Raw genomic sequence first — 13,008 nt, forward strand, 5'->3', positions numbered from 1 at the left:
TTACTTGCTCTACAGCCGTTTCTTATTTGGTCAAGGAGCAGGCGATACCTCCAGCCAGGAGCATTGCTGGACCCCCAGATTCCCTTTAGAATTTAGCAAGGAGCCCTAGTAAACTCTATGGACAGACGCAATGAACAAGCCTACGAAGAGGCAATTTTCTGAAACTATTAGGAGCACCAAGTGCTTTCTCTTCTTACTACCCGCTACGGTGAACCATCAAACATCAGGTTCAAATGAAGATGTGGTCCAAGGAGAAGAAATTGCTCACGATGACCGATGAAGTACTCCAGGTCTCCTTTGCACGTGTCACGGCACACTCTACATGTGCACACTGCTATTTCACTATGTAAATGCAAAATGCAAATACTATTAGACCCCATCTGACATATCAGATTTCCTGGTGTTGTTCACCTTAAAATATTTTTTGTGGCCTTTAAATGGCACATGTTACATATTGACTCATGTGCTGTGAAAGGCACTGACGGTGGGAATAAAGCATCCACGCCTATAGCTTGTGTATTCTCTAATATAGAGATATGAAGTCAACCTTTCACCCCACCCCTTCTATTTGCAGATATTAATTCTACATACAAAAGATAAGCTCACTAAAACAAATATTCCTAAGAAGGAGGATGTATACTATGTAAGGGAGAGACGAGAAGAAAGAAAAGGGTAACACCGTACATGCAAGTGGCGGTGGACTAAGGGTATGTGCACACCGAGGATTTGGAATTCTGCCTGCAAATAGCCTCAGCTCATTTCAGTGGTAGGCCTAGGCCGATGTTTTCCTCTGCGTCATGCTTGATTTTCAGTTGGATTCTGCTCGAGAACTCCTATTGAAATGCATAGGAGGCAAAATAAAAATATTCCCCGGCCAACACGGAATTTGGAAATTCTGCAGTAGATTCTGGATCCGATTTGGTAAAGCAAAAAAAAAAAAAAAAAACCAAAACACATTTGCTTCTGAACTCCTGAAGCAGAACTTTTTAGCTTCTACAACGCTGACATGTGAACCTACCCTAAACCTACCATATGCCCCAGGCTGTAAAAAGATTGGCATATCAAAAAATGAAGTTGGTGGTGTCTGCGTCATTCTGTAAATGGATATTTTCCTTTCTGGGACCCCCACCAAACAATAAGCAGTCACATGCTCCCAGTGTCCACCACGCCACCCAAATGGGGGCCTCCGTACCCCTGTTAGCCTGATTGGTGAAGGTCTCAGTGGTCAGAATCCCTCACCAGTCTAGAAGAGATCGCCTAATCATTGTATAGGGGAGACTTATTACCCAAATACCCCTGGTACCACAGAGATTTGCAAAACACCGGAACTGCCTATACCACTGCTTGGTTTCCATGGCTAGAGACAACACAGCACTTGCCGTAAAGCATCGCTGAGGATTTCAGAGACTGCGGGGGCACCAGTGTGTTGCATTGGAGCTTTCTGGTAACAAACCTGGATGGTAAGATGGGAGTGAGGTTTCTTAAGAGAGCTGTCACCCCCTTTTTAAAACTGGGGGTCCCACTAAACCAGTAGGACAAGCCTAGGCAAAGCTAAAGCTATTCTACTTATAAACTAAGCAAACATTTCCGAAATAAAACGCATTTTCATAACCCAAGTAGGTGCCATCTTCAATTCTTCCAGAGTCATTTCATTTTGATCAGAATCTAAGTAACAAGTATCAGATGTGATATTCTGTCGCCAAGAACCGTACCAATATCTAGAGCTATAGATCTGCAACAGCCGGAGAATCCCAGGCTGGACACCACTAGGCTAAAGTTTTCATGCAAGGGTCAATATATGCAGATAACCTACTTGTCTTTCCCGATCGTCTCAAAATCCTTCACGATAACGTCCAATGTTGAGGAGAAGTCTAGAGGGATTCCCTTAAGATCAAACTCAAGAAGCTGGAAGAGAAAGTGAGAAACAGGATATATGTAACCGTATATAAACCACAAGAATTTTACATCATACCATGGATATAGAAGCCAACTCACATCGCTCCCTGCTCTCCACCCTCGGTCATGAGAACTAAATTCAATTAGTTTCCTTACACGCTAATACGTTCCAAGCTGTAATTGTATTAGCTTTGTACACAACGCATGTGTAATGGGAAATACTCTAACTCTGCTTTCACCCATTGCCTTGAAGAAGGAGACGTAGGTTTTTTCACCTTTGAATGACCTAAAAGGTGAAACTACCTGTATAAAGTAGGGGTATATATACAGTATAAAGTACAAAGCAGGGCAGTAGGTTAGAGACTCAAATCCTTTAAAGGGACCCTATCATTGGATACCCTTTTTTCTGACTAACACGTAGGAATAGCCTTAAGAAAGGCTATTCTTCTCCTATCTTTAGACGTCTTCTCCACATCACCATTCTGTAGAAATCCCTATTTTTGCCGATATGCAAATTAGTTCTCTCGCAGCACTGTGGGCAGTCCCCAGCGCTCAAACAGCACTGGCATCCCCAATGCTGCGAGATAACTCTCCAGCGCCACCTCAATCTTCTTCTGGCCTCTCCATGTGTCTTTTTCCATATGGGCTTGAATCTTCTAGGCATGCGCAGTCGGCTCTGCCATCGGGCCTCAGGCAGAACCAACTGCGCATGTCCATGGCCACAAGAAAATGGCCGCTTACACCAGCTTACTGTGTAAGCAGCCATGGACATGTGCAGTCGGCTCTGCCTGAGGCCTGATGGCAGAGCCGACAGTGAATGCCTAGAAGATTCAAACCCAGGATGGAAGAAGACACGGAGAGGCCGTTCCAGAAGAAGATAGAGGCAGCGCTGGAGATTTCTCTCGCAGCATTGGGAATACCCCCAGTGCTGTTTGAGTGCTAGGGACCTCCCCCAGTGCTGCGAGAGAACTCATTTGCATACTGAAGAAAACCCGGATTTCTACCAAACGGTGGCGCAGAGAAGACATCTAAAAGGTAGGAGAAGAATAGCATTTCTTAAAAAAGGGTATCCAATGGTAATAATAATAATAAAATTTATTTATATAGTGCCAGCATATTCTGCAGTGCTGTACAATTTGTAGGGTTCAAATACAGACAGAAAGATACATTACAAAGAAAGGCATTTCACACAATGGGACTGAGGGCCCTGCTCGCAAGAGCTTACAATCTATGAGGTAGAGGGATGACACAAAAGGTAGCAGGGGCGGCATGATAGGATCCCTTTAAGGGTTACTGTCTAGTAGATATATACCACTACTTAGAGACCATGTATACAGCCATAGTCATGTGCAGATCTGTGGAAAACGGATTGGATGGCATCCATATTACTGGCCAATCATTGTGGGAAAAGCTATAGTATCAGATGAGCGAGTACTATTCGAAACTCCCGTTTCGAATAGCACGCACCCATAGGAATGAATGGAAGCAACCAGCACGCAGACTTTGCCGGCGTCCAGCCGCTTAATCCCCTGCATGCCAGCTGCGTCCCTTCATTCCTATGGGAGCGTACTACTCTTCTGTTTCCTACCTGCAGTGCCATATACTCGGCTCTACTACATCTCAGATGTAGCAGAGCTAAGTATACGGTAAAACAGGGACAAAGCTGAAGAGTGGCAGGCTGCGGTAAATCACTCTGCGCTGCGCTGCTGTGAGGACGACGAAGCACTCACCATATAAATAAGCCATGGCTGAAGTTCGCAAGTAGATAGATACTACTGTACATTGACTGGTCTATCTACTCTTCTGCTTCGTCCCTGCTTTACCGTATACTCAGCTCTGCTACATCTGAGATGTGAGCTGAGTATACAGTGTTAATGTACAGTTATGGAGATGTAGCAGAGTCCATTATATGGCACAGCAGGGAGGAAACAGAAGAGTAGCTAGATACTATCTACTCGCGAACGTCGCTCAACTTACCTGCACAGATCCCGTTCTTCTCATTCCTCTTCTCTCTCATTGACATGCCTTCAGAGCGCCCTGCGCACCACCGCCTCCCTAGATTTGTGTTAGAGATGCTGAGAGAAGGCGGGGCTTGTGGCTTAGGAGAGTGTGGGCAGGTACTGGGAGGGGAGACGTGAGTGATGCACTCGTCTCCCCGCCCACACTTTCCTAAGCCACAACAAGCCCCACCTACTCCCATCATCTCTAACACTAGTTTAGGGAGGCGGGGGCATGCATGGCACTCTAAAGGCATGTCAATGAGAGAGGATTGGACCGAGAAGAACGGTGAGCGGCAGTGGATCTGTGTAGGTAAGCGGACAACAGGGGGACTAAGTAGCCAGGGGATTTTTTTTAATCACTACACAGCGTGAATTGAAACAATTTTTGGACTCCATGCTGTGTAGTGAATAGGATCGTTTTTAAAATCCGATCTTCAATTATTAAAAAAAATCCCATTGACTTGCATTAGGATTGGAATCGGGATCGGGTTCGAATGGAAAATGATCGGAAATCGGATTTAAAAAAAAATCCTGAAATTTCAAGATCGGCTCAACCCTAACTGTATTATATAAACTTATAGGCTGGATGGAGGGAAGGGCGTCTCGAGCACTAATGGGGCCTATCGGCACGGGTTGTCTTAATGCCAGTCAATATAGTGTATTAACTCTTCATGAGCTACATTAAAGACCTACTCCATGCATGAATTACATTGACATGGCAGTAAAATGGTACTTTTTGACACTTTTCCCTGACGGTGTTCCTTCAATGTCTATTTTTTGAAAACATTAGGCATGTCGAAATCGAACTTGCGAGACCCTTCTGTCTCCTGATGGGAACAAAGGATTGAGTGTGCTGAAATCCAAAATAAATCAATGCTTCTTTCTCGTGACATCGGTCATGAGGGTATAGTTTGGAGACCCACATACACCTTAGACCAGGGGTAGGGAACGTACGGCTCTCCAACTGTTGCAAAACTACAACTCCCAGCATGCATACTTGCTCTGCTGTTCTTGGAACTCTGATGGAAGTGAATGGAGTATGTTGGGAGTTGTAGCTTCACAGCAGCCGGAGTGCCGTAGGTTCCCTCCCCCTGCCTTAGACAATAGGTCATTCCCACTGAGATTGGCAGGGTTAGCCAGTGTATGGCCCCTTCAGTCTTCACTGACCTCATTTTTGTTTTATTTCTTGCAACAAACGGTGCAGGGGTAGAAGTTGCACCCAGTCAAAGGTTCCAGAGGGACTAATAGACCCCTCTACCACCTGAAGTAGTATTGGCACAAGGTAGGCAGATTAACCAATGGGGCAAGGGTTTTTCTGGAGTCAATAATTTATTAATAAATGACCTACTTCTAAATTCACGCACCACCACACACCCCACATGAAAGCATGGTCTCTTCGAGGAATAATCTCACATTACCAAAAGTTATGAAAGCAGAAATGTGATGCAATAACTGCTGAAGTTTCTTAAGCAATTTCATAATTATTGTAAAATCTGACTTAATACTTCATTGATAAACTTGGAGAAGTGTCTGGAAGTTGCAACTGCAATCTTATAGCAAATATTACAAAAGGTTTAAGTTGTTTGGTCAGTGTTGGGATATGTCCGCCCTTACATTACACATTACATTACACACTGTAAATACATTTTATATAGATAGATAGTTAGTTAGTAACCAATTAATTGCTGAATTTACATTTTTGAAGAAATAATCCACTTTCTAATATTAATAGCCTATCCTTTCTATAGGCTATCAATATTATATCCGCCAAGGTCAGACAGCCAGGTTCCATGCAGATCAGCTGTTTCAGGACAGCATGACTCCTGGTAATGTGTAGTGGTGGGTTATGGTACTGCAGTTGTGCCCCCCAGACATCAATGGGACAGCACTGACATTGTAATGGATTTCATTGTTGATATTAATCTTACATAAGGATATTCTAGAATTTAACCAAGAAGAGGGATCCTACCTGTAGCCCACAGAGTACTTGCTACATGGAGACCCCTTGTTTTTCTGGGGCTATTATAATTAATTGTTGTTGATCAATATATTGAAGGATTGTGGTCTCTTCACTTCTTATCAAACACAGCACCGTACATTTTGCAGTTCATTCCCATTCATTTGTATGTGAGAGAACTGCAGCATTGCCATGTGGCCAAGGGATATGATCTCATTGATCTGAGAAGAGGAAGTGGAGCTTACACAGGGGCTACAAACTGGAATTGAAGGGGTCTAGGTTTTCAGATTTTAGAAATCCAACTTTGATGGTTCATACTAAGAATAGACCATCAATTTCATAGCCCTCTCGCCCCCTTTAAGTTTTCTCTGATCTCTGCCATGACCAGTTGCTCTCCCGGTTTGGTCTCATGATATACATGTACTATGATATATCCGGTGGGACTAAACGCCCCCCTCCCCTCCTGATAGTACTCGGCCATAGGCGAGTACTGAGGGGTGTTCCTCACCGATCTCACAGTACAGTGTTATAAGCGTTGCTGTGAGGAAGAGTGTTCCTGACCATCAGAAACGCCCTTCTGACAGTGAAGCGCTACGGTACCGGCACTGATAGCTCTTCACCGGGGGCACAGAAGGCTTTCTAAGGGTATATAAAACTGCATGTGCCCCAGGTGCACATGCAAGGTCCTCTTTAAATGCTCCTCTTTTTGATATTGGATGTCCATTAATAAAATTAACTAGATTGTTCCAGAACTATCTAGTTTCTAACTGCATATTAGACCCCAACCTATGTATGTCATATAGATATACAAACACATTTTACACATTCACCCAGTAAACTATTAGTGCCGCTCTTTGACAGTCCAAAAAGTTGGACGTTATGGGCCTTCTGTAAAACCTCATGTGACAGCTAGTCCTTGTGATCAGCAGAAGGTCATGGATCCAGTGCCATAGGCCGTCCACTATAGCGATCACCGCCGTATCTAACCACATGCCCAGAGCAGAACATTTGTAAGGGGGTTGTATGTACTTTCCAATTCATGGTCCCTCAGATAAGCTCATGGATAGCCAGAGATATCGGGAACTTAAAGCATGCAATATTTGCTAAAACAACTCCTTCGGGGGACGCACAGTTTTGGAACAGGCCACTAAAATGTACTATATCAGACCTTGCCACACACTTACCTCTTTCCATACTGGATTGAGTTCATTATCTATGGACTTGGTTTTCTTTTTCTCTCCTGCAATGAGAAGAACAAATCAACACAAAGGCTCAAGGGAGTAAATACCATTGAAATTAATGTCACATTTTACCTTCCAGGATGGTGCACATTAGTCAAGCAGAAGGAACTAATAGAATTTATTTGGTTTTGTGTAGCGCCATTGTTATATCAGCATTTTCTACTCAGAAATTGAATTTCGTAACCCTAGATAATACAATGTAGATATTAGAGGTAAGGGTCATTGGACCTCACTTGAGTTCCACAACTTATATCCTTCCCACCAGGTCTGCTGACTCAAAGGAGAACTCACTGAAAACGGTCAAAGGTTTGAAACACTGTAGACACAACCTACTGAGAAAACTTAGGGGGTGCAACACCCGGGACTAGGGTTGAGCAATCATATTTAGAAAAGATCGGATTCCGCTCGGCGATCGAGAAAATTTCACGATCACAATCGGAATTCCGAACACGATCTTTTTAGGTGGGATTGAGATTGGTAGTATTTCCCACAATGCTTTGCTTAGCCTTCACACTGAGTATACGCTCCGCTCATTCTGAGTGGAGTGTATACTCAGTGTGAAGGCTCCGCTGCGTTTCCATAGGAATGAATGGAAGCAGCCGGCACACAGCCTTAACCCCCTGCGCGCCGGCTGCCTCCATTCATTCTAATGGGAGACTAAACTAACATCTCTAGTAGCTACTTACCTCCAGAGATGACTGCTCCGCTGCCCGGTGTTCTCCTTCTTCTTCGCCTCGCTTCCTCTCCATGCTGCTCTTCTCGCCTTGCTCCTACTGCCTCCCAGGTTAGTGTTTAAAGAGCTAGGAAGGCGGGGCTTGTGGCTTAAGAGAGTGCGGGCGGGGAGACGTGACGTCTCCCCTCCCAGTACCTGCCCACACTCTCCTAACCCGCCCACTCTCTCCTAATCTGGGAGGCAGGGGGCAGCAAGGTGAGAAGAGAAGCGTGGAGCGGAAGCAAGGTGAAGAAGAACACCGGGTACCAGAGCAGCCATCTCTGCAGGTAAGTGGACACCAGGGGGGACTAAGTAGCCACTGGCTACTTAGTGATTCACTACACAGTGTGAATTCTAACAATTAAAGCATTAGACTCCATGCTGTATAGTGAATAGGATTGCTTTTAAAATCCAATCTCCGATTAATAAAAAAAATCTCATTGACTTGCATTGGGATCGGAATTGGGATCGAGATCGGGTTCGAATGAAAAATGATCGGAAATCGGATTTTAAACTCGATGCTGAAAAGTCAAGATCGGCTCAACCCTACCCGGGACCTATCGAACAGCTGTTTGAAGAGACTCTTCTTAGGCTGGTAATGTCATGTTCACTGGTCATATGACTGTCAAATAAATGGGAATGAGCTACAATACCATATAGCAATAGCTGCAATTTATATATATTTATGAACACTTGTAGACTGTACATAACACGATCTTATACCTTGCCCAATACCAAAATGAACAAAGACCCTACATGAGGTTCCCCCAAAATAAAAGCGACTCCAGCTCATACTATGCGGACGCTGATCTGTCTTTAGTCCTGTAGTTTATGGACTCATACAGATATTGCTGTAGACAACATGCTGAGGCTACATTCATACAAAATACTCAAATTATGCAAAATGGAGTTCCCCATTTATTTACAATGAATTAAAATATCATATCTCGAGGTTCAATGGTTTTACTTCAAGTATATAGGAAACCATTGGTAAGACAGCCGAGAGTTAAAAGCATCTTCAGGATCCTTGAGAAGGCCCCATGGAAACAAATAGTGGTCTATACTGTGTGCTCTCCTATAGCGCAGCGTATAGGAATAAGCCTGATGGGATTTTCTATATGGCTATTATCCTGGCATTTTACAGATATGAAATAAAGACATTATTTTAAATAGGCAGAAAATTGTCATTTACATTCTGATGCCGGCCTTGGCGTCAAACTGTCTGCAGTGTCAGGGACAATGTATAAGGCCAAGGCCCCACGTAGCGGGCTGCAGGAAAAAAGCAAAACCATGGCGGCATTGTGCTGTGCTCTTCATACAAAGTCTTCATAGGTTACCCCTGCAAACTTTCTGCTTCCATTATACTTATGGAAACGCCAGTAGTTTCTTTATTTGAAAATATGTGCTGCAGAAATGCTGCGATTTCCGAAATCCAAGACTGTTTTGGAAATTGCAGCATTTCTGCAGCCCGTATTTTTCTGCAATGTGTGGATGGGTTCCACTAGAATCCCATCAAATTTGCAGAGACTGTATGGTGCTGCTGTTTCGCTGAGGTGTTTATGCCACATGGGACCCCGGCCTTAAGGTTTTAGAAAGGGCACAAGGGAAGTTTACCCACTGCTTTGACAAGGTCTCCTGCTAGGAATCCACAGCAGCTAAGGAAGAAAAAGAAAGAAGGAAGACTTCAGGATCATTTAGTTCTCTGTGCAGATTGGTCTCGCTTGGGTTGATGTAGATTAGTAACCTGATGGCGGTTGGGAGGAAGGACCTCTGACAGCGCTCCTTCTCACACTTGGGGTGAAGCAGACGCTCACTTACAGTGCTGCCAAGTGCCATCAAGGTCTCATACATGGGGTGGGATTTATTCTCCCACAAGGAGGTCACCATGGACAGTATCCTTCTGTTACCCACCACCTGTACTGGGTCCAAGGAGCTCCCCAGGACAGAGCTGGCCCTTCTGATCAGCCTGTCAAATCTATTTCTGTCCCTGGTTGATATACTGCTCCCCCAGCAGGCTACACTGAAAAAGATGGCTGAAGCAACAGAAGAAGGCCCTAAGAAGTGTCGCCTGGTCTCCGAAGGCCCTCGGGTAGAGCCTGCTGTGGCCCTTTCTGTGCAGCGCCTCCAGGTGATCAGCCCAGTCTAGTTTGTTATTGAGGATCACACCCAAGTACTTATAGGTCCTGACTATCTCAATGCATGTCCCTTGGATCTATGTGTACGTTTGCAATAGTTTGCTTCTTTGCTGCAAGTGCCAGTGTGAACTTGACTTTAGATGAATATAGCCTGTAACACAGCACCAATACAAAATCACTACAAAGCTATGGAAACCGTGACCACAATTCTGAAAAAAAAAGGAAAAATGTAAAACATTTTTGCAACACACTGTGACTAATAAGCCATACAGGCAGTGATTGTACCGGGGCGTGAATCACTACAAAGCACAGGAAATCCCTGGCTGGAAATATTGATAATTGTCCTATTGAGTGGCAGCATGTGGGCCGATGTGGCCAGAGTAACCCATATATGAGACACGGCTATTGTTCTAATAATAACCGATAAGGAAGTCCCAGTTCCTCTAAATCTCATGACAGTAAAGGGGACTTAGATGACCATAGACTTAGCGTCATACAACTATAACACGGACAACCAATCTATGCACACTGTCCTATTCATGGTTTCCTGGAAGTTTGGCTTGAGGAATGTTACAGGATCATAGAAGATTTAAGAGAAATATAATCTAATACAACAGAATTTATAGTTCCTGGAGACTAGGCACCGGCTAGTAAGGGTGACGCACGCGACCATGCAAGTGCTAGCGATTCTAGGAGTTCGCCCCATGGATAGGAAATTTACGGTATATTATACATGCCTAGTGTTTGACATTAATGTATATAATGCTCAATGGTCTATTGGGAAAACTGAATCTGTGTTTCATGACTATACATGAAATTGCAGTTATATACTGTAGTTTGCCTATGGCCCTGTATGGCGTCTGGAATATGGACGGCCGCCTGCATCACATTACAACACAGAGATTTTTTGAGCTCTAGCAGGGCAAAGTAAACTGGATGTCAATGATATACTCCACTAGGATTTTATCAACGTTACACCAAAGGGCCAGAAATTCTTAATTTCTTTTTACCATTTTTGTTTTTATTTCATGATTGTGGCCTTTTTTTCTTAAGGCCTGGTTCACATCTGCACTCTGTAATCTGTTCGGGGAGTCCACATGGGGACCCTCTGAATGGACTACCAATTGCACTAGCAAGCGGTGAGCTTATGAAAGCACATGGACCCCATAGACTATAATGGGGTCTGTGTGCTTTCAGCGCAGTGTTCACAGTAACATGTAGACAGAAAAGTTCATGATCCACTTTCCTGTCCGCATGACTTGCGCAGAGGCCGCACGGAAAGCACATGGACCCTATTATAGTCTATGGGGTCCATGTGTTTTCATAGCTCACCACTTGCTAATGCGTTCAGTAGTCCGTTCAGGGGGTCCCCGAATGGATTACTGAAAGCCGTATTAAATAATAAAGGGGTGTTCCGACACATAACTAAGTTTTCTTTATATTTTAACTTTTATTGATAACCCCTTAGAAAAGTTAGATATTTGAGTAGTCAGTAAATGTTTACGGTAGGGGCTGCAGTGCAAGGAGACAACCATTTCTCGATTTACCCATTGCAGAATATGATAGGGAGGGAGAAGTTAAGAAAATCCTTCTTCTATTCGGTGAGACCTATCCAACATTCTCCATAATCTAAACCTCCCATTCAATTCTCCAAATCTTCTCTCACGCTGCACCACTTCTCTGGAATATTCTACCCCGGGCAGTCCGATTACTTCCCTCTTTGCATAGTTTTAAGTGTGCCATATAACCTACGACATTCCTTTTGCTTTTACAACCCCCCCAGCCAACACCCCTTACTCTATTCTTCAGTCCCCAGTCCTTTCATCCGACATCATTCCTTACACGCCCAGCAGAATGCAACTTCATACCTGCAGGTGACTGACTCATGCAGCCACATCTACTTGTGGCTGGGTCATTGTACAGAAGAAGCAGTGTTTTCCCTCTCGTCTTTACTTCTACAGCGCCCTGCCCTAACGCATGTCTGATTGCCATATAATAAGGGATTTTGTTTGTGCAAGGCCCCCCGATTTGTGATATGCTGCAAAATAGGTTGACGTTATATAAATAAAGATTACCATTATTCTTTATGGACATTACATTATCAGAATTGATTAAGCTATGCAATTTATACTGTATATATGCACATAGTAGATACCAAGGTTGTTAAAATAGGTTTCCCTCAATACAAACACAATGTACTGACTATGATTAACCCTTCGTAATGACTAGTACATTGCAGTACTATACTGTGGGCCGATAGCAGACACTGTTGACATAAGGGAGGGAAACACAGCTCAATTGTCCACTGAATAAACATTAGATGAAAGGATGACTGTCACAGATTAGGCAAATAGCCGGCCCTGGAGAATGTGAGGATATCCAGCCCTACGGAAAGTGGAATAGCCTGCAACGTCCGCCTCACCTCCTCTGTGTGCCTGGGTATAAACAATCTGCTATGACAACATGATTTTTTTTATGTGACTTCTCTTTATACTATACAATTGCAGAAATACAGAAGCAACCCCCTGGAACAAGCTAAGTTTACAAGTTGAGTCATTGTTGTAAAGGCGGCAGAACAAAGAAAGTTCCACCAGTCAACCAAATAGATCAAAATAGATTTAAAGGGATTATCTGGGGACTATATATATTTTTTAACATAATTCCTGCCTGGGTTCCTTAAGTATTGCATGTCCGGATTATAGGCTGGTACCTACATCTGGTCACGTGATCAGAACCAGCACCCTCCTCCTTCTTCTCCTCCATCTTTTAGTTCAGCGGTATTACATCTACAGGGTGGGCCATAAGTATGGATATACCAAGATAAAATGGAAGTGGTTGCTGATGTCACCTTACCGTTTGTGGCAGATTAGTACATGATGGGGGAAAACATTGGAAGCTGGGTGACGCCCATGGCGGCCATCTGCAAAGCCGCCATTTTGGATTCAACTTTAATTTTTAAATAGGAAGGGGGTCATGTGACATATCAAACACATGGAGAATTGCACAAGAAAAACAATGGTGTGCTCATTTATAACGTAGCTTTATTCATTATCGTTGTATCCTGTAC

At 43.8% G+C, this 13,008-nt stretch overlaps 1 protein-coding gene across 2 annotated transcripts in view; it reads right to left on the bottom strand.

The window, feature by feature from the left end:
* The window catches only part of MYOF (myoferlin), a 105,421-nt gene that overhangs the window by 77,230 nt on the left and 15,183 nt on the right, over positions 1-13,008 (bottom strand). For both annotated transcript variants that reach the window (XM_075257659.1, XM_075257658.1), the window contains exons 2-3: positions 7,038-7,093; positions 1,814-1,905 (exon numbers count right to left, since the gene is read on the bottom strand). In XM_075257659.1, the coding sequence (XP_075113760.1) occupies positions 1,814-1,905; positions 7,038-7,093 (148 nt within the window). The remainder of the gene's footprint in view (positions 1-1,813; positions 1,906-7,037; positions 7,094-13,008) is intronic.

Source organism: Leptodactylus fuscus, chromosome 10, assembly GCF_031893055.1.
Source record: "Leptodactylus fuscus isolate aLepFus1 chromosome 10, aLepFus1.hap2, whole genome shotgun sequence".
In the NCBI taxonomy this organism is placed as follows: Eukaryota; Metazoa; Chordata; class Amphibia; order Anura; family Leptodactylidae; genus Leptodactylus; species Leptodactylus fuscus.